This window comes from Pristiophorus japonicus, chromosome 16, assembly GCF_044704955.1.
Source record: "Pristiophorus japonicus isolate sPriJap1 chromosome 16, sPriJap1.hap1, whole genome shotgun sequence".
NCBI classification, from domain to species: Eukaryota; Metazoa; Chordata; class Chondrichthyes; family Pristiophoridae; genus Pristiophorus; species Pristiophorus japonicus.
The window spans coordinates 60,495,560-60,518,084 of NC_091992.1; the positions used below are offsets into that span (position 1 = coordinate 60,495,560).

At 45.2% G+C, this 22,525-nt stretch overlaps 1 protein-coding gene across 3 annotated transcripts in view; it reads left to right on the forward strand.

The window, feature by feature from the left end:
- ankfy1 (ankyrin repeat and FYVE domain containing 1) overlaps positions 1-22,525 on the forward strand; it is a 94,666-nt gene that overhangs the window by 43,991 nt on the left and 28,150 nt on the right. For all 3 annotated transcript variants that reach the window (XM_070857372.1, XM_070857373.1, XM_070857374.1), the window contains 10 exons: positions 6,299-6,367; positions 6,480-6,676; positions 10,479-10,576; positions 14,531-14,753; positions 15,465-15,563; positions 15,907-16,060; positions 16,338-16,506; positions 18,758-18,876; positions 20,178-20,334; positions 22,009-22,209. In XM_070857372.1, the coding sequence (XP_070713473.1) occupies positions 6,299-6,367; positions 6,480-6,676; positions 10,479-10,576; positions 14,531-14,753; positions 15,465-15,563; positions 15,907-16,060; positions 16,338-16,506; positions 18,758-18,876; positions 20,178-20,334; positions 22,009-22,209 (1,486 nt within the window). The remainder of the gene's footprint in view (positions 1-6,298; positions 6,368-6,479; positions 6,677-10,478; positions 10,577-14,530; positions 14,754-15,464; positions 15,564-15,906; positions 16,061-16,337; positions 16,507-18,757; positions 18,877-20,177; positions 20,335-22,008; positions 22,210-22,525) is intronic.

Genomic DNA, 22,525 nt, shown 5'->3' on the forward strand with positions numbered 1-22,525 from the left:
CCCCGCCGCCCATCCACATTTCCATCCCCCCCTTTGTCCTCTTCCCCCCCTTCGGCTGCAGTCCCCCCGCTCTCCTCATCCCCCCGCTATCGACTATACCTTCCCCCCCCCTTCCTCTTCCCCCCCTTCCTCTTCCCCCCCTGCCTCTTCCCCCCCCTTCCTCTCCCCCCCTTCCTCTTCCCCCCCCTTCCTCTTCCCCCCATCCTCTTCCCCCCCTTCCTCTTCCCCCCCCTTCCTCTTCCCCCCCCTTCCTCTTCCCCTCCCTTCCTCTTCCCCTCCTTCCTCTTCCCCCCCTTCCTCTTCCCCCCCTTCCTCTTTCCCCCCCTTCCTCTTCCCCTCCTTCCTCTTCCCCTCCTTCCTCTTCCCCTCCTTCCTCTTCCCCCCCTTCCTCTTCCTCCCCCCCTTCCTCTTCCCCCCCTCCTCTTCCCCCCTTCCTCTTCCCCCCCCTTCCTCTTCCCCCCCCTTCCTCTTCCCCCCCTTCCTCTTCCCCCCCCCCTTCCTCTTCCCCCCCCTCCTCTTCCCCCCCCTTCCCTCTTCCCCCCCCTTCCTCTTCCCCCCCCCCTTCCTCTTCTCCCCCCCCTTCCTCTTCTTCCCCCCCCCTTCCTCTTCTTCCCCCCCCTTCCTCTTCTTCCCCCCCCTTCCTCTTCTTCCCCCCCCTTCCTCTTCTTCCCCCCCCCTTCCTCTTCTTCCCCCCCCTTCCTCTTCTTCCCCCCCCCTTCCTCTTCTTCCCCCCCCTTCCTCTTCTTCCCCCCCCTTCCTCTTCTTCCCCCCCCCTTCCTCTTCTTCCCCCCCCCTTCCTCTTCTTCCCCCCCCCTTCCTCTTCTTCCCCCCCCCTTCCTCTTCTTCCCCCCCCCTTCCTCTTCTTCCCCCCCCCTTCCTCTTCTTCCCCCCCCCTTCCTCTTCTTCCCCCCCCCTTCCTCTTCTTCCCCCCCCTTCCTCTTCTTCCCCCCCCTTCCTCTTCTTCCCCCCCCTTCCTCTTCTTCCCCCCCCCTTCCTCTTCTTCCCCCCCCCTTCCTCTTCTTCCCCCCCCCTTCCTCTTCTTCCCCCCCCTCTCCTTCTTCCCCCCCCCTTCCTCTTTTCCCCCCCCCTCGCTTTCCCTCTTTTCCCCCCCCTCGCTTTCCTCTTTTCCCCCCCCCTCGCTTTCCCTCTTTTCCACCCCCCTCGCTTTCCCTCTTTTCCACCCCCCTCGCTTTCCCTCTTTTCCACCCCCCTCGCTTTCCCTCTTTTCCCCCCCCCCTCGCTTTCCCTCTTTCTCCCCACCCCCTCGCTTTCCCTCTTTCTCCCCACCCCCCTCGCTTTCCCTCTTTCTCCCCACCCCCCTCGCTTTCCCTCTTTCTCCCCACCCCCCTCGCTTTCCCTCTTTCTCCCCACCCCCCTCGCTTTCCCTCTTTCTCCCCACCCCCCTCGCTTTCCCTCTTTCTCCCCACCCCCCTCGCTTTCCCTCTTTTCCCCCCTACTTTCAATCCTATCCTGACTTCAGAGCGATATTGCTGAATTTTAAATGAACTGAGTGCATATATTGAACATTTGCAAGCCATGTGCCATTAAATACAAAGCGATATTAATACCAGAGATGCTCAGCCTGTCTGTTGGAAAAAGCTACAGATGTAACTGATTTTAAGCGAGTGGAGTAAAGAACAAAAGGGAAGGTCTGTGATGGGGTGGAAGGCAGGAGAGATTAAATGACAAACGGTATGTTAGCACAAAGGAAAAGGAGATGGTACTGGGACAGGTAAAGAAACAAAAGATGAGTCTAGAAGCTTTGCTTTGCTTCCAATTTTCATTCTTCCCTCCCCTTCACATGCTCCATCTCTAACTCTTCCCTTCCTCGACTTCTCTGTTTACATTTCTGGGGATAGGCTATTAACAAACATCCATTATAAGCCCACAGCTAGCTGGACTACACTTCCACCCACCCCAGTTCCTGCAAGGGCTTTATTCCATTCTCCCAGTTTCTCCATTGCATCTGTTCTGACAATGCCACCTTCCATATTAGTGCCTCCAATAGGTCTTCCTTTTTCCTCACCTGAGGATTCCCCTCCACCGTGGTTGACATGGCCCTCGATCATGTCAGTTCCATTTCCCACACTTCCGCTCTCATCCCTTCCCCTCCCAGAACCACGATGGGGTTCCCCTTTTGCCCCACCAGCCTCCACATTCAGTGGATCATTTTCTGCCACCTTCAGTGTGATCCCACCACCAAACATATCTTCCCCTCTTCAGCATTCCAAAGGGACCATTCCTGCTGTAACACCCTGGTCCATTCCAAAGTCACCCCCCAGCACTCTTCCCACGGCACCTTCCCGTACAAGCGCAGGAGATACAATACCTGCCCTTTTGCCTCCTCCCTTCCCACTGTCCAGGGCCCCAAATACTCCTTCCAGATGAAACACCGTTTTACTTGCACTTCTTTCAATTTAGTATACTGTGTTCGCTGCTCACAATGCGGTGGTCTCTACATTGGGGAGACCAAATGCAGATAGTTGACCGCTTTGCGGAACACCTCCATTCAGGCCGTAAGCGTGACCCCAAGTTTCCAGTACCTGCCACTTTAATTCTCCACTCCATTCCCACTCTGACCTCTCCGTCCTCGGTCTCCTACACTATTATAAGAACATAAGAAATAGGAGCAGGAGTAGGCCATACGGCCCCTCGAGCCTGCTCCACCATTCAATAAGATCATGGCTGATCTGATCATGGACTCGGCTCCACTTCCCCGCCCGCTCCCCATAACCCCTTACTGTTCAAGAAACTGTAAATTTATTCAATGTCCCAGCTTCCACAGCTCTCCAAGATAGCAAATTCCACAGATTTACAACCATCGAAGAAATTTCTCCTCCATCTCTGTTTTAAATGGGCGGCCCCTTATTCTAAGATCATGCCCTCTAGTTCTCCTCTTCCCCCATCAGTGGAAACATCCTCGCATAATCTTATACGTTTCGATAAGATCACCTCTCATTCTTCTGAATTCCAATGAGTAGAGGTCCAACCTACTCAACCTTTCCTCATAAGTCAACCCCCTCATTCTCTGAATCAACCTAGTGAACCTTCTCTGAACTGCCTCCAAAGCAAGTATATTCTTTCGTAAATATGGAAACCAAAGCTGCACGCAGTATGCCCTCACTAATACCTTGTATAGCTGCAGCAAAACTTCCCTGCTTTTATACTCCATCCCCTTTGCAATAAAGGCCACGATACCATTGGCCTTCCTGATCACTTGCTGTACCTGCATACTATCCTTTTGTGTTTCATGCACAAGTACCCCCAGGTCCCGCTGTACTGCAGCACTGTTCCAACAAAGCTCAACGTAAGCTCGAGGAACAGCATCTCATCTTTCCATTAGGCACTTTACAGCCTTCTGGACTCAACATAGAGTTCAATGATTTCAGACCAGAACCGCTGCCCCTATTTTATCACATAGCAGCTGTTGATAATTCTGCCATTCCCATTTGCACTTCTTCTAGATTCAAATTTTGATTCTGTACTTGTCCCATTACCATCTCCTTTTGCTTTGTCCCATCATCCCTTCTGTCATTTAATCTTTCCTGACTTCCATCCTATCACAGACCTTCCCTTTTGTTCTTTCCTCTCCTCTTGCCTTTCCCGGCCCCTGTACTTGTTTAAAATCTGCTACATCTCTAACTTTTTCCAGTTCTGACAAAGGGTCATTGACCTGCAACCTTAACTCTGTTTCTCTCTCCACAGATGCTGCCTGACCTGCTGGTATCTTCAGCAATGTCTGTTTTTATTTCAGATTTCCAGCACCTGTAGTATTTTGCCCGTGTGTTTGATATTAATGCCTTTCTCTGAAAAATGTGGACGAGTAAAAGAGCAGACTTCTAGGCTGAACTTCTAAATTTTTATTTGTGAAAATCAGAACTTTGTTAAACGTAGTAAATAAAATTATTTCATTCATGGCTTGAGGGAATCGGAGGAGGTTATTCTGGCTTGAAAACATGTACTTTTCTCAAGGTGCCAAAGCGAACTTGGGTAGTGACACGCTCATTAATCTTGCAAGATAATAGAGTTGATTGATGGAAACAAGCTTCAGAATTGCTTGTGAAAATAACTGGTAAATATTGCCAACATATTTTCAGAAAGAAAGACTTGCATTTATATAGCGCCTTTCACGACCACCGAACGTCTCGAAGCGCTTTACAGCCAATGAAATACTTTTGGAGTGTAGTCACTGCTGTAATGTAGGAAACGTGGCAGCCAATTTGCACACAGCAAGCTCCCACAAACAGCAATGTGATAATGACCAGATAATCAATTTTTTTTTAATGTTATGTTGATTGAGGGATAAATATTGGCCAGGACACCAGGGATAACTACCCTGCTCTTCTTTGAAATAGTGCCATGGGATTTTTTCCTTCCACTTGAGAGAGCAGATGACCAGGGTTTAACATTTCATCTGAAAGACGGCACCTCTGACAATGCAGCAACTCCCTCAGCACTGCACTGGAGTGTCGGCCTAGATTTTGTTGTGCTCAAGTTCCTGGAGTGGGACTTGAACCCACAACCTTCTGACTCGGAGGGGAGAGTGTTACCCAGAATTCTGTGTGATTAATTGACTCTGACTTTTTGCATAAGTGAATATTCTAGTAAAACTTGAAGCTAGTTAGAGATTGGCTAAAAGAGCGGAAGCAGTGGGCACTAATTAGAGGGATGATATTGGGCTACAGAGATGTACAGAGTGGAGTGCCCCAGGGAGCTGTGCTGTGTGCTTTCTGTCAAATCAATTTTAACAACCTGGATTTTGAAATGCATTGCAAGTTGGTCAAGTTCATAGATACTAAACAGTTCACTTGGGTGAATAGAGATTGAAGCAGCCAAAGAACTACAGACTGATCCAGACAGAATTTGCAAGTGGGCAAAGTTATGGCAGCTGAAATTTCATACGGATAATTGCAAAGTGTTCTACATTCGAAGTAAAAATAGAGGGAAGGAGAGAGATGTGGTGCAGTTATTGGTGTCGAGTTGGCTAGTGGAGCCCCTGGAAGGAGATCTGGAGTAATAGCAGACTCAACACTTGACCATGTCCAGTCATTGCTTCCGAGATCTTGAATTTTGATCACTGATTGGCAGGGAAAAGTCACAGTCCTTAATTCCTAAGCACCAAGTTACCCTGTCGGGTGGGGGGGCGGTGGGAAGATATCTGGTCTGTCTCACTGTTATAAAATTTTCAGGAAAACCTTGAACTCTTCAGCTTTCAAAGGTAGCAAATGAGAGGGGGCCATATAGAGGTGTGTACGGTATGGGATAAAGATTCATCCGGAGCACTGTTTCAATTTTAACCCATGACTGCAGGACAAAGGGTCACTGATACAAGCTAGCAAAAGGCAAGTTCAGGACTGATGTCAGAAATCACTTCCTCACACAGTGAATGATAACCAGAGGGGTCATTGGAGGGTAGTGTCGCCAAGACCGTGAGGAATTCACGGAGCATTTGTATGCTGTAATCAGTTGCTATACATGGATGAGCTAGATGGCCAGCTGGCCTTCACCTGTACTTTGTGACATAGTAAAATAGTGCCCCAATTTTGTCCAGCTGTCACAGATTTCTGCATCTCTAATTCTGCAGCCTGAACTATGTTTCTCCCCGGGCTGGAAAGCCGCCTGGCCCCTTGTCACCTCCCAACAGCAGTACAGCTGAGAGTTCAGACTCGAATCAATGGAGGCTGGCTTTCCATGTTTTCTAAGGAATCTAGTGATGGCCTACTGCAGTAAAATGGTACCACCATCTGGCTGAAGAAAAGTATTCTGCATTTTTTAATAATTTTGAGTTCTGCCTTGCATTTTTTTAATCATTTTGAGTTCGGCCAGCTAATAGCTTTAAACGGTGCTCCTTAATCCGAATAAAAGATTATCTTCTAATCCTTGCATACATGCAACTCAGAAGTTGCTTTCAAAATCTGCTTGGCAATGGATAGTGTTGTGGAGAACCGTATACCATTCGAGTTGTGCTGCTGCTGTAAATATGAGGACACTAACACCATCAGGTTGAGTTGGGTCATCCTGCTTTTTCAATCGCGATAGTCAGGACCTTGAACTTAATTCGACAATCTGTCTGCAGTCCATCTGGCCGTCGGAAGGGACTGAACTGTCTGCGTCACTTAATCCTGCAGATACGTTACCATGTGGAATGATGCATCATTTTGTTACTGATAATTTGTCGAAACTATCTGATCAAATATATCTACCTTGCGGGAGTGTTTGTAACATGCAGCAGTGCCATTGCAGAAAGCTGTGTACCATTTGTTAACTCCCTCACTGACCTTTCTCCCTCCCCTAACAGGACCCCTTTGCACACATCTATATTGGCAGCGAATGAGCACGTCTTCACGCAGTTACTGCAGTGTAAACAGTAAGTATGAGTCACGAATCCCCATCCTTGTGCCTTCTGAGAGCAGCTCATTGTTGAGTTCTACAGTTAAGTTGCTTTATTCACTGGTGTCCTTGGCCATCTTTTGTTCTAGATGTGACTTGGAGCTGAAGGACCATGAAGGAAGTACAGCACTGTGGTTGGCGCTCCAGGATATAACAGTGGATGCGGATCAGTCGGTGAATCCATTTGACGATGTTCCGGTTGTGAATGGTACCTCATTTGATGAGAACAGTTTTGCAGCAAAACTTATTAAGCGAGGCAGTAATCCAGATGCTCCGGATACAAAAGGTGAGAAGCTAGCAGCTACACAATGAAAATGAGATATGTGTGCAAAAGATGACTTGGTGTGATTAGAAACTAGGTGGTTAACGGAGCTGCTATATTCATTCCGTTGTGACAGTGATGCACATCGTGACTAATGTTCCCTTTAAGCTGCGTGGCTGCGAAGTCCCCAGATCTTCCATGCGGTATTTTGAATGGGCTGTGCAGCCCCTTAAGGGGGCCGTGCACCCAAAATAAATTAACGGGCACATTGATCCTGACCACCTCATACCCTATCCACCATCTACAAGACCCAAGTCAAGAGTATGCATATGCACCACTTGCCTGGATGGGTGCAGCCACAACACTTGAAGGTTGGTGCTGTCCCAAATTCGAGCAGTTTTCTTGATTGGCACCCTGTCACCAGGCTCCATTTCCACCCCCTTCCATCAGTGTACCGTCACTGCAGTGGGTACAGCCTAGAAAATGTACTCAGCAACTTGCTGAGGATACTTCGATAGCACCTCTCTCCCCTGCATCCTCTACCACCGAGAAATGGCAAGAGCAGCAAAATTGTGGGAACATCATTATCTCCAAGTCACACAGCATCCTGACTTGGACAAATGTTGCTGTTCCATTATTGTTGCTGGGTCAATACTCTGCTGCATCATCATCATCATCATCATCATCATCGGCAGTCTCTCGGAGTTGAGGAAGACTTGCTTCCACTCAAAATGAGTTCTTGGGTGACTGTACAGTCCAATACAAGAACCACAGTCCCTGTTACAAGTGGGACAGACAGTGGTTGAGGGAAAGAGTGGGTGGGAATATTCTGCGATACTATAGTGATACCATTGTTTGGAGCACCATCACCACAGGGACTGCAGCAGTTCAAGAAGGCTTACCACCAACTTTGGGTAGTTGGGAATGGGCAATACATGTGGCCTTGCCAGCGTCACCCACATCCCAAAAACAAAAGGGAATGCAAGTTCTTCCAAGGTGTTCTGCATGATGGGGCATTCTGTCCTTCAATGCAACACTTGAGTTACCTCCTTGGGATTATCCAGGTTGCAGCAACGACTGGCTGTCATAATGTCTGTATGCTAGACCACCCATCTGTTCTTCAATAGGGGAGGAAAGTCTCCTCAAAAAGCAAGTGCCATGGTTCATCACAACGAGATCTTTACGCATTCAAAAGTTTGCAGTTATGATGTTTGACTGTCACACTTATGTTCCTAAAGCAGATGGAATATGTTCTCCACAGGAGTCCATTTGGTGATACAGTTCAGTTCTGGTACAGTTACCCAACTGCAGTAAAAGTTTCCTCTGATGCGTGAAGGAGTATGAAAGGTCTTTCCTCTTGCACTGTTGGGTTGATTATTCTATATGTATGAACAAACTTAAGTGGTCTTTAGACCATTTTAGACTGTCCTGTTTAAAGAAATGCCTTTTGTGCATGAAAAGTGGGAGACTTTTAGAACGAATAATGAATTTGTATTTATATAGCAGCTTTCAAATCCATGGGACATTCAAAGTGCTTTGTAACCAATGGAAATGTGGCAGCTAAGCACAGCAAGGTCCCACACACAGCAATGAGAGTGATTCAGTTCATGTTTTGGTGGCGTAGGCTGAGTAATAAATGGAGGCCAGGACACTGGTAAAATTCCCCATATGCTTCATAAGAGTGCCATAGGATCCTTTGTCAAACTGTTTGCCTGCTCAGGTGAACATATCGTCCAAAAGACAGCATCTCTGACAATACTACACTTCAAGAAGTGTCTGCTCATCTTGCTGTTCCACGTACGAGATGGTTTTGTTTGCGTCTCATGAGGTCAGTGTGGTCTTGGCGGCTGGTGTTGGTAGCTGGAGGAGAGCAAAGATTCAATATTGCTTGCTATCTTTCTATAGGTTTCATATTTCTCTCATCCCCCTCTCTGGTTGCCTTATGGGTTTCTCTCCACAATGTAAATAGTCTCTAACCTGGTGATTGAGAGTGACTATTCATCTGCAGCATTCTGCTTTCCAAGTGATGCAGTCTGGTTTGTTACCCAAGACTACCTGAGTCTGCCTGTTCAGTCAAGTTATTTTCTTTTTAAAGTCCAGGTCTGAATTTATGGGATGCATTTCAGCCTATCCCATTCTCCTCTCCCCTCCCACCCAAAACAAGGCCACAAGATCAAAAGATGACTTCCCAATTCTAATACAAAAGCAAAATGCTGCGGCTGCTGGAATCTGAAATAAAAACACACAATGCTGGAAATCGCTGTCATTTTAATTCTCCTCTCCACTCCCACGCTGACCTCTCCATCCTCGGCCACTTGCACTGTTCCAATGAAGCTCAACGCAAGCTTTACAGCCTTCTGGACTCAACATCGAGTTCAACAATTTCAGGCCATAACCTCTGCCCATATTTTGTTCAATTTCTTCCCTTTTTTGCACATAGCTATTTGCACTAGAAAATGCTCGGATAGGCTCTCCATGATCACATGACCTGATTGGTCCCCTTGGAAGATAAGCCACACCCAGAAGTTTCTCTGGAATGTGTAATTGGAACCGCCCAGCCCAAGTTCCGAGTGACTTTGCAAAGTCAAATTCGAGCCATTTTGACTTCAGACCCCAGACATGGTAGAGCTCCTCTACCCCATCCCAAGTTCCTTACACCCACCCCGCCCCTGCTATAGGGCATTGTGTGTGGATCACTGATTGTTCACCAGTTTATTGGGTATGAGGTGAATAGTGACTGTCATGACTTCCGGATTTCATCCATTCCAATGATGGCCCTTATCGGGGACACTCCGAGCTTTCCAAGAAATCGGGTGTGGGTGTAAAAGCGGTTGGAAGAACGTGATCCGCCTGCCCTGAGGATCCCCTCTCCCGCTCTTTCCCCCCACCCCCGCTCTCGCTCCCACAGAAGGCCGCAAAAATGTTTCAAAAAATCCAACAGTTAGAATTAGCTCCACGCGACTGTCTCTCTTCTGACTTCTGGCTTCCTCGGACATTGTACTGCACATGCGCAGCCGAATCAAGGGCCCATGCTCAACGGTGGCGGAGTCCAATGTGTGCATGTGCAGAAGGGCACAAAAAGCTTAGTGCAAATAGTCACACATTTATTTTTTTAAACCATGTCCCCTTCTTTTTTTTTCTCTCGGTTTCCCATGGCAGCTGGTAATTATTCTGCCATTCACACGCTAGACTTTTTTTTGTTAACTTGTGGCCATTACCATCTCAATTTGGCCCATGTTTTTTGTGTCTCATCTCTCCTGCCTTCCACCCTATCATAGACCTTCCCTTTTGTTCTTTCCTGTCCTCCCCCTTTCAGTCCCCCTTACACTTCACGAATCTGTTAATTTTGAACTTTTGCCAGTTCAGACGAAGGGTCATTGACCTGAAACGTTAATACTGTTTCTCTCCACAGATGCTGCCTGACCCGCTGAGTTTTTTTAGCATTTTCTGTTTTTATTTCTCAATTCTATGTCTATTTGGCACAAGATTCCAGTCGAGGTTATTTCTAACAGAGTTCAGAAGAAAAATTTTAATATGATCCTAAATCCGTCTATCTAGGTATTGTATGCAAGAACCGAATGTGTGACCTTATTGAATTTGTTTGTTATTCCCCACCCTCTAAACTTGCTTCACCTGAATACTTCACTTGGTCTTGACTCCATGTACATAGAAGATTGACAAGCATATGAAATACTTTAGGACACTTTAGAGAATAAAAGTAAATGGCGGTTATTTATCCACATATTATAAAGTACTAATCTGTGGGAAGTCTTCCCAGCCAAATATCCTAGAGGCTTCTAATACAGCGAACTGTATTCTGTACAAGGAAATTGCTTGATCCAAAGAGCAGCAGAGACTGAAAATGAAGCGGCTGCACTATTCCTGGTTGCTCATGGGGCAACGGTTAACCACACCAATCAGTCGGTGAGTTAAAAGTTTTCAAGGAAATGTCTTAATTTATAATAAATGGAGTAAACCTTATGATCAATGGCATTGCAACACATGAATGGATTGACACTTTCCCCAGTACATTGGGCTGCATTTGATGGTGTTAAATTCTATTCCAGGGATTTGTATGATACAAAGAACAACTAAAGCAGATCACAGAAACATAGAAAATAGATGCAGGAGTAGGCCGTTCGGCCCTTCGAGCCTGCACCACCATTCAATAAGATCATGGCTGATCATTCACCTCAGTACCCATTTCCTGCTTTCTCTCCCTACCCCTTGATCCCTTTAGCCATAAGGGCCATATCTAACTCCCTCTTTAATATATCCAACGAACTGAATTCCACAGGTTAACAACACTGAGTGAAGAAGTTTCTCCATCTCAGTCCTAAATGGCTTACCCCTTATCCTTCGACTGTGTCCCCTGGTTCTGGACTTCCCCAACATCGGGAACATTCTTCCTGCATCTAACCTGTCCAGTCCCGTCAGAATTTTATGTTTCTATGAGATCCCCTCTCATCCTTCTAAACTCCAGTGAATACAGGCCCAGTCGATCCAGCTTCAGTGGCTTTGATGCACATGCCTTCACCAGAACATATTCCCTCAGCCAATGGGTAAATGCACTACGTGGTGTAATAAACCAGTCAGTCAGAAGTGCGTCAAGTTTTGGTTTGTGATTAGCCAATCGCAAATGGGCTGCAGTCATTGGCTTTGGATTGGAGTGAAAGAGAAAAAAGTGATCAAAAGTTCTCCTCTCCTGATTTGTTGTCCAGTTACCCTGGTGGATGTGTGGACAACATTGAACGGTTTGAGTGAGACTGGAAGGCTGGTCTTGGCCACGGAACTGGAGCCCAGCACTAGTGGCCTGCTTTTGAAAGTAAAGATCAAAAACTGGAGACCAGAATGTTGGCCTTTCCAGTTGGTCATAAATGTGTGTTGATGTATTTCATGCTTTTTACATGGATTTCCAGTTGACCATTCCAAAGTGTTTTCTATCTTTAAATGGTATTGACATTGACAGCATCACTTGACCATTGAGTTTTTTTTGTTCCCCAACCCATATCTCCAGCTTTGGCAAAACTGGGGAAAAGCCTTTCCTGTGATATTCCATTTTAAAAAAAAAAAAAAAAAAAAATTTTTAAATTCTATTTGTGTGGCACACTGACTCATTCACAGTTTGCAGCTTGAATTTTCCAGCCAGCTGCAATTAGCTGCAGAGTAAATCTCCTAACCATATACAATTCCCTTACTGTGCCGATGTAACAATTTCTGTTTCTCCATACCTTGGAGAGGCAGCAAATGAGATTTACTAGAATGAAGATCATTGGCAAAAGAACCAGGAGAGAGATGAGAATGTTGTTTTTGTAGTTATGATCTGGAATGCAATGCCTGACAGGGTCGTGGAAGCAAAAGAACATCAGAAATAAGAGCAGGATTAGGCCATACGGTCCCTTGAGCCTGCTCCACCATTCAATAAGATCATGGCTGATCTTTGACCTGAACACTTTCCTGCCCGATCCCCATATCCCTTGATGAGCAATAGTGTTTGTAGGATTCAATAGTACTTTTCAAAAGAGATTTGGATATATACTTGATGAGGAAAAAAATTGGAGGGGAAAGAGCAGGAGAGTGGGACTCATTGGCTAGCTCTTTCAAGAGTATGGATGCCGAATGGACACCTAAGAAAATCCTGTGCCTTTGGAGTAAGATTGCCAATTTGGTATAGTGGTCGTTGCCAGGGAGTCGAGGGTTATGGGGAGCGGGCAGGGAAGTGGAGTTGAGGCCAAGATCAGATCAGCCATGATCTTATTGAATGGCGGAGCAGGCTCGAGGGGCCAAATGAACATTTGGGTCTTAAGATTTAAATCATGGCAAGGCTACATTTTAGCATTTGGTATGTAAAAACGGTTTCCTATCATGTTCTTATGTTGTCGGTTCCTTGTAGTCGGATTCGGGTGAAATTTATAATGGGGAACAAAGAAATGGCAGACCAATTGAATAAGTACTTTGTTCTGTCTTCACAAAGGAAGACTCACATAACCTTCCCGATGTACTAGGGGTCCGAAGGTCTAGTGAGAAGGATATTCTTATCAGACAGGAAATTGTGTTAGGAAAATTGACAGGATTGAAGGCCGATAAATCCCCAGGGCTGGATAGTCTACATCTCAGAGTACTTAAGGAAGTTCCCCTAGAAATAGTGGATGCATTGGTAATTTTCCAACAGTCTATCGACTCTGGATCAGTTCCTATGGACTAGAGGGTTGCTAATGTAACACCACTTTTTAAAAAAGGAGGGAGAGAGAAAACGGGTAATTATAGACCGGTTAGCCTGACATCAGTAGTGGGGAAAATGTTGGAATCAATTATTAAAGATGAAATCACAGCGCATTTGGAAAGCAGTGACAGGATTGGTCCAAGTCAACATAGATTTATGAAAGTGAAATCATGCTTGACAAATCTTCTGGAATTTTTTGAGAATGTAACTAGCAAAGTGGACAAGGGAGAATCAGTGGATGTGGTGTATTTGGACTTTCAAAAGGCTTTTGACAAGCTCCCACACAAGAGAATGGTGTGCAAAATCAAAGCACATGGTATTGGGGGTAATGTACTGATGTGGATAGAGAACTGGTTGGCAGACAGGAAGCAGAGAGTTGGGATTAACAGGTCCTTTTCAGAATGGCAGGCAGTGACTAGTGGAGTGTTGCAGGGCCCCAGCTCTTTACAATATATATTAATGATTTGGATGATGGAATTGAGTGTAATATCTCCAAGTTTGCAGATGACACTAAACTGGGTGGCGGTGTGAGCTGTGAGGAGGATGCTAGGAGGCTGCAGGATGATTTGGACTGGTTAGGCAAGTGGGCAAATACATGGCAGATGCAGTATAATGTGGATAAATGTGAGGTTATCCACTTTGGGGGCAAAAACACGAAGGCAGAATATTATCTCAATGGCGGCAGATTAGGAAAAGGGGAGGTGCAGCGAGACCTGGGTGTCATGATTCATCAGTCATTGAAGGTTGGCATGCAAGTACAGCAGGCGATGAAGAAGGCAAATGGTATGTTGGCCTTCATAGCAAGGGGATTTGAGTATAGGAGCAGGGAAGTCTTACTGCAGTTGTACAGGGCCTTGGTGAGTCCCACCTGGAATATTATGTTCAGTTTTGGTCTCCTAATCTGAGGAAGGACGTTCTTGCTATTGAGGGAGTGCAGCGGAGGTTCACCAGACTGATTCCTGGGATGACAGGACTGACATATGAGGAGAGACTGGATCGACTGGGCCTGTATTCACTGGAGTTTAGAAGGATGAGAGGGATCTCATAGAAACGTATAAAATTCTGACGGGATTGGACAGTTCAGATGCAGGAAGAATGTTCCCGATGTTGGGGGAAGTCCAGAACTAGGGGACATAGTCTTAGGATAAGGGGTAAGCCATTTAGGACTGAGATGAGGAGGAACATCTTCACTCAGAGTTGTTAACTTATGGAATTCCCTACTGCAAAGAGTTGATGCCAGTTCATTGGATATATTCAAAAGGGAGTTAGATATGGCCCTTATGGCTAAAGGGATCAAGGGGTATGGAGAGAAAGCAGGAAAGGGGTACTGAAGGAATGATCAGCCATGATCTTATTGAATGGTGGTGCAGGCGCAAAGGGCCGAATGGCCTACTCCTGCACCTATTTTCTATGTTTATATGTTTCTATGTAACTGGGAGATAGATTGAAACCAACAGCTGGAGGAAACAGTTTTTACATACCAAATGCTAAAATGTAGCCTTGTCATGATATTAATTCTTAAGATTTAAAAGACCCAAATGTTCACTTGTTACACGTTGAACAGCTTTTCATAGCACAAAATGTTCTAACTTAAATTTTCCCCCAAGGAAAAGTCAAATTGCGCCCATGGTAAATCTGTCTTTCTCTGCACCTAGGGTGAAACTCCACTTCACACTGCCTGCCATCATGGCCTTGCGAGTCTCACCGTCGAACTACTGCAGCACGGAGCAAATCCCAACATCCAAACCAAACGGTCGCTTACCATCGGCACCAGCGTGCTGCAAGAATCCACAGAGGGTCTCCACTTGCAGACACCACTTCACATGGCAATAGCACACAATCATCCAGACGTGGTGTCTGTGATACTGGAGCAGAAAGGTAGGTTTACTAATCCCCCGACACAGTTGATCCCAAGGCTGTTAAGAAATCAAATTATTGCCAGAATTAGTGAATGGTAACATATTAAATTAATATGGCTTGAAATGATTGTGGGGCAAACCTAAAAGTCCAGTTCTGCAGACTCTCCTCTTTCTCTTCCACCCCCCCCCCCCCCCCAACCCCTTTCCTTTGCTCTGCTTCCTATCTGCTCCATGGGATTTAGTAAGAAGTTTGAGATCTTCCCAGTAATAACAATGTATTTTCATTTTATTCCTTGAGCAAACAGTATTAGTACTTTTTGACTGTAGAATTGATGGATCAGTTTGACCAGTTTTCACTTTGTGTAGTGGCACACATTGTGTGGTTGATTGGCAAAAAATATCTTTTTAAATATTGTGATGTACTTTGGGGGAATTACAACAGAAATAGAAAGTAAATTAATACTTAAAAATAATTTAGACTTTTCAGTTCCAAACTGCTATGCCTGCACAAGCATATGTGTGAAATATGTTGGGGAATGCCTCTGGAAAGGTTACTTATGTCAGAGTTTTCTGAGTACTTCAAAGAGCACAATGGTTGAATGGCTTCCTGTGCTGTAAACTCCTGTGGCTTACCTCTAATCATTTAAATTAATCATAATTAAACATGATCCTTGTTCTAAAGAACTGAGATATAGAGGGAAAACTAATGTTGTTCTTTTAATCAACTTAGCAAATGCACTTCATGCTGCTAGTAATCTGCAAATCATTCCTGACTTCAGCCTGAAAGATTCAAGAGATCAGACAGTCCTAGGGCTGGCTCTGTGGACAGGTAACTATGCATGTGTTTTGTATTAATCTCCATCTTTTGTACCTGTAACTTTTTTTGAAACTTTAAGTATTTATAATCCAGTGACCTGCTGAAGTGGGTCTTCCTGTAAGCTGGGATAGACCTGTTGTGAAGGGGTGGGGTGATTTCTTGAGGTCTTTTGATGTGATTTGGTATTACAAGAGAATAATTGGTAAGTCAGCAGGTTACTTTGTGAATTGGTGCAGGGTGGGTAGAAGTGATAAAACCAGAAGGTTAAATTTGAAGGGATGCTATGACTTTTCTCGCTCTGCAATATCACCTGAAGTCCAACGGTTAACTAGTATCAACTGCACTCTCCCTGCAGGCATGCATACCATTGCAGCACAACTGCTCGGCTCAGGGGCAGCCATCAACGACTGCATGTCCGATGGTCAGACTTTACTGCACATGGCAATTCAGAGGCAGGATAGCAAGAGTGCTCTGTTCCTGCTTGAGCACCAAGCTGATATAAATGTTCGGTGAGTGAGCTGCTGTATAGTACACAGATCGGCCAGATATGAGTTGCAAAGAGAATACGATCTATATCTTGTTTAAATGTGATTTTGCAAATGTTAAAGGCCAGCATTGCAATTTGTGACACTTTCATTCACATTCTGATCATCTTTATTCCCCTAAAATACATTTATCGGTTATCCTTGGTTTGCAATAATTTTTTCAATTGTCTCATTATTTCTCTCCTTCATCACCCCTTTTTTTTTGTAACTTGATGTTTCTCATTCGGTTTGTCTTTGATAGAACCAGTGACAGTGAGACAGCTCTTCAGTTGGCCATTAGAAACCAGCTTCCACTTGTGGTGGATGCTCTTTGTACCCGTGGTGCAGACATGGCTGTGCCGGACGAGAAGGGAAATGCACCACTGTGGCTGGCCCTGGAGAGTGGGCTTGAGGACATAGCCTCCACCCTGGTGAGTGCCACTCAACCCTGAGTTGAGTCTTTTTCATAGCTTAACCTACTTTCAGCTGTTTTGTTGTGTGGGTCTGGAGAAGGATAAAAATGCAATTTATTTTTCTTCAATAAAAATAAGTTCAAGTGTGAACTATTGCCACCTCAATCCCAGTCTTTGGCTGTGAAAATAGATGTACCAAATCAAGTTCCACATGAAGGGTTTAAATTCAATTCCAAGCTGTAGTGGCCAAACTGTATAGATTTCTGATCAGACGGCACCTTGAACATGATATCTATACTGAGACAAATGAGACCATCAAGCCTTGGGAGCAGAGCAGAGCCACGGGGCTGACCCTTAATGTAAAAAAAAATCTTGAGTTATGAAGAAAGCCTGGAGAGACTTGGGCTGTTCAACCTCGAAAGGAGGTGCCTGTGAAGAGATCTTGTCAGGGGATACAAAATAGAACATCAGGAGTAGGACATACAGCCCCTTGAGCCTGCACAACCATTTAATAAGATCATGGCTGATCATCGATCTCAACTCCACTTTCCTGCCCGATCCCCATATCCCTTGATCCCCTAGATTCAAAATCTATCGATCTCAGCCTTGAATATATTCAGGGACTCAGCATCCACAGCCCTCTGGGGCAGAGAATTCCAAAGATTCACCACCCTCTGAGTGAAGAAGTTCCTCCTCATCTCTGTCTTGAATGGCCTTCCCCTTTATCCTGAGACTGCGTGCCCTCTTAGTTCTAAATTCTCCAGCCAGGGGAAACAACCCCTCAGCATCTACCCTGTCAATCCCCTTCAGAATCTCGTATGTTTCAATGAGATCACCTCATTCTTCTATTCTCCAGAGAGAATAGGCCCATTCTACACACTCATCATAAGACAGCCCTCTCATCCCAGGGATCAATCTCGTGAACCTCCGTTGTCCTGCCTCAAGGCAAGTATATCCTTCCTTGGATAAGGAGACCCAAACTGCACAGTACTTCAGGTGTGGTCTCACCAAGGCCCTGTAGCAAGACTTCCTTACTCTTATACTCTAACCCCCCCTGCAATAAAGGACAACATGCCATTTGCCTTCCTTATTGCTTGCTGTACCTGCATGCTAAGGATATGTAAAAAATAAATTGGGAATATTAAGTTAAATAGTGACTGGAACATGGCATAGATTCAAATTAGTAATAGATAAATTTAGGACGGGTGACAAATTATTTATATACAATTAGTCCGTGGCGGAATAGATCCAGGAGGTGAAAACCTTCAAACTGTTTTTTTACGGAAGTTGGATGCTGAAATGAGGGGACTTTAGGATCTTTCTAGGCTAACTGACCATCATCCATAACTAGCGTGTTATCTTGGGAATAACTTGCACTTGCAGAATTCCTTCAACATAATAAAACGTGCCAGTGTTTCACAGATGAAGCAGTCAATAAACAGAGGTTAGAAGAAATGAATGGCAATGTGCTGAAGAGCTAGATTTTGAGGAAAGTTTTAAAGGTGGGGAGAGATGTACACGGTGGAAGGGTTTTGGAAGAGAGTTCAAGTACAGAGGCGCAGTAACTCGAGGCTCTGCTGCTTTTGATGGAGGTGGGACTGCATGTCAGCTAGTGTTGGAAGAGAGATGGATGCAGGCAGAAGTGTAGAGGCAGGGTGGAGCAAGGCTGAGAGGGGGATTCATAAAGGGGGACACGGGGAAATTTGAGATTGATGCGTTGAGCACGGCACCAGCGGAAGGATTTGTGAAAGGTGAGTAGAATTTAGAATAGGCAGAGCTTTGGGTGAGTTGCTGTTTTATGTCGAAGCTCGGGAGGTCAAGGAATTGTTGGAGAGGTTAATCCTGGAGATAACCAAGGCAGGGCTCAGAGTTCCAGTCCCAACAGGGTGACGTAGGGATGGAGGTTGACATAGGTGGTCTTAGCGATTGATGGGATGTAGGGTTTGAAGCTTGACTCCACAAAACAAGGCATTGAGGTTGTGTACCAGTGCAGAAGATTCAACTGAAGGGAGACGGGGCATTTTCCTATTTCGCTAATGTGTTTTTGAATATTTTGCTTGAGCACCGATCTGTTTAGCCTGGTGGAGTTGTTCTAGCTGAACTAAAATCCAAGCCTTTAAATAACAGGATTTCTGAAACCCTTCTGTTTGTTGATTTATATCTATTGCTGTTCAGTTCCTTTTAAACACCATCTGACTTTTTTCTCTGTACAAATTTCTAACTGCTGTATGATAAATTTGATCATAAAGGAACCTGTGTTTGATTCCAGGTGAGACATGGCTGTGATGCAACGTGTTGGGGTGCTGGGCCCGGGGGATGTCGGCAGACTCTCTTACATCGAGCTATTGATGAGAATAACGAGAACTCTGGCTGCTTCCTCATTCGCAGGTGTAGATTGGGACATCTTAAAACACCCATCTTAATTATTATTTGCAAAATTGCAGCATGTTCCTTACTATCTGGATCGACTAGGCCTGTATTCACTGGAATTTAGAAGAATGAGAGGGGATCTCATAGAATCATATAAAATTCTGACTGGATTGGACAGGTTAGATGCAGGAAGAATGTTCCCGATGTTAGGGAAGTCCAGAACCAGGGGTCACAGTCTAAGGATAAGGGCTAAGCCATTTAAGACTGAGATGAGGAGAAACTTCTTCACTGAGTTGTGAACCTGTGGAATTCTCTACCACAAAGTTGCTGATGCCAGTTCGTTAGATATATTCAAAAGGAAGTTAGATGTGGCCCTTACGGCTAAAGGGATCAAAGGGTTATGGAGAGAAAGCAGGAAAGGGTACTGAAGTTGAATGATCAGCCATGATATTGAATGGTGGTGCAGGCTCGAAGGGCCGAATGGCCTATTCCTGCACCTACTTTCTATGTTTCTATCTTACGAAACCTACTTTGAAAAATAATCTTTTTTAAATAGTTGAGTATAAAATAATGTTCTGAGTAGGCCATCAGATGTCCTTGTACTGTTTTCTATCTCTGTGGTACGACACTATTGTATACAAAGCCCCGTGTTAATGGCCTCCGAGACTCTGTGGGGAGCGAAGTTAATGCACACCACACCTGTTCGCCAGGTGGTTCTAGACCGAATGCATTAGTCAGCATTGCTGTGCAGCTGGTTACTGTGACCCAGTGACTGCTGCTGCTTCATTTTTCCTGCAACCGTGGCCATGTGCTGTTTCATTTAGGAATCTGTGATGGCCAATACTCACGATCTGTGAATACTCTGCACCTGGCATGAGATTTTGAAGAACTAGTAGTTTCCAGTGTTTAGAGCATGAGTTTCTTCCCTAAGGATTATAAGATACAAGAGTAAACGGCCCAGAATGCCCTGAAGACGCACATCAAAACAGCGGCTTGTGTATGGCGTAATGCCTGTTTTTGGCATAAGTGATTGAGAAAATTCCGACCTAAGTTACTCGCGCTCATTTTTATGTTGCACCAAAATTTCCGTGATCTTTGAAGATTGATAAGCTTCCATGGTAACATTTTTTAAATCCACTCTGCCTAACGTGCAGAAATAGTTAATTGATTTCAGTCTTCCATTTTCATGGGTGAGGAGCAACTTAAAGAAGGAATGATGATTTTGCTGCGCATAAACAATTGGAAAAGTGGGACATGGGGCTCCGGTCAGTGGCAAAATATTCCTACGATGACCCTTTCCCTTTTTCTTCCATTTGCAGTGGGTGTGATGGAAACAGTCCCAGGCGACCAGGTCCCAATGGTGAAGGCGATGAGGAGGCACGTGATGGCCAGACACCGTTGCACATGGCAGCAAGCTGGGGTCTTGAGGAAGTAGTCCAGTGCCTTCTGGAATTTGGTGCCAATGTGAATACTCAGGTCAGTGGCCGAGCGCGTGATTCAATCCGAACGCATCTGTCTGGTTTCTCAATATTTACCTCCAGCTTAATGTAGTGTGGTAGCTTGCTGTTCCTCCCTTGCACCGTTAGCATGCTATTAACCAATTTAAGCAGCGGAAGAATCACCTGAAGTGTTTCAGCCTTTCCCCAGATACAAACCTATGGATGAAGAAAATGGTCAGCGGTTAAGGGTCAGAGAGAGAAACAGGCTAGTGGGAGAGGGTGGAAAGGGAAAATGGCCACAGAGGAGAAGGGTCCGGGAGCGAAACAGGCCAGTGGAAGAGGGTGGGAAGAGAAAGAAAGGTATATAATACCAAGGCTTACTTGTTTCACAGTAGCAACTCTTTAACCAACCACCTCAAGTTATTTTGCATAAATAACTTGTATTTTGTATTCTTCATACCCTGGGTCACATCCTTCAGGAATATCTGATGATGTAAAATCAATGTGGAGTGAAGGAATCTCCTGGAGTAACACTAACACACAAACCATAGCTGTGATTGCTGGTCTGAGTGCCTGCGCTCGGGAGAGGGAGGTTCCTGCTCCTGATCCCTCTGCGGCAACCTTTGCTGGAGACACTGCCTGCGTGGCTATCCAGTAAAGACAACACTGAGCTCTGAAGTATACGAAAAATACTGTGGATACTGGAAAACGCTCCCAAGTCTGTCAGCATAGAGTCATCGAATGGTACAGCACAGGAGACTGCCATTCGGGTTCTTCAAAGAGCAATCCATTTTGTCCCACTCTTTTCCCATATCACTGCATTTTTTTCTCCTTTTAATTATTTGTCCAATTCCCTTTTGAAGGCTACTGCTGAATCTATCCATCACCCTATCGGGCAGTGCATTCCAAATCCTAACCACTCGTATAAAAAAGTTTTTTCTCGTGTCACCTCTGGTTGTTTTACCACCTTGAATCTGTGCCCTCTGGTTAGTCCCTTCAGCCATTGGAAACAGGTTTTCTGAGTTATTTACTCTATCTAAACCCATCATGATTTTCTCTGCTCCAAGGAGAACAAGCCCTGTGGGGAGAGAGACTGAGTTAACGTTCATCAGAACATCCAACAGAATTGTAGTTGTGATGAAAGGTCATCGACCTGAAACATTAACTGTTTCTCTCTCTCCACAGATGCTGCCAGACCTGCTGAGTGTTTGCCAATATTTTCTGTTTTTAATTCGGGCTCTGAAGTATTCGGTAATGTGACGTTGACCAAAATGCAATAAAATAAAAGCCAAAAGTTGCTTGTCACTTTGGTTCAGTGAGTTCTGATGCGCTGACCTGCCCTGTAAAATTGGACGCTGATGGTCACTCTCAAACTCACATCGCCCAAATGGACATTGAATGAATCAGCAGATGGCACCAGGAGACCAAAGAATTGGTCTGTCTTTGTGGAAGCCAGTGTTAAAGACTACAATACTTCAGTGCTTGGGTTTAAAGATCATTTTAGTCTGGTCCTGAATACTTTACTTGGTCATAAATGAAGCATCAACAGAGGTCATGGTTGTAGTCTGGGAAGAGGTTCTGGGAGTGCAGCATGTCTTGCCTTGCGACCTTGTAGGTGTGCGAGATGGTGGCAGAGAACAGTGTTGTGAATGCTCTTCAGTATTAATCCTTCGTATTCAAATAATGGGATTTTTTAAAAACATTTTACAAGGATGCAGAGGGAAGGACTCCGATCCACGTTGCCATTAGCAACCAGCACAGTGTTATCATTCAGCTTCTGATCTCTCATCCTGATATCCGGTTAAATATCCGGGATCGTCAAGGTCTGACCCCCTTTGCCTGCGCGATGACCTACAAGAACAACAAGGCGGCGGAGTGGATCCTGAAACGGGAGTCGGGAGCAGCTGAGCAGGCAAGAGCATGGCGATCGCCATTCACACACTGGCATTGGCTTTTATTTTGTGACGGCCCAGATAGTTCAGTATTTTGAAAAGGATGTTGGTTGGTGTGATGACTACAGTGTTAAATTGGCTGTTGAGTTTTAAGCTCAGGTTGTTGGGAAGCTGGAGCTGGAGAAACTGGATCCAAAATTGAAAAGTGGTTACCGAGTATTCTCAAACTACTCTGCCTGCTGTTTGAAGCTGTTTCTGTCTAACTTAGCTGGTCAGCTAAGTGGTGAAAGTAACTATTCTACATCAAATGTAGTGCACTGGCCCTATAATGCTATT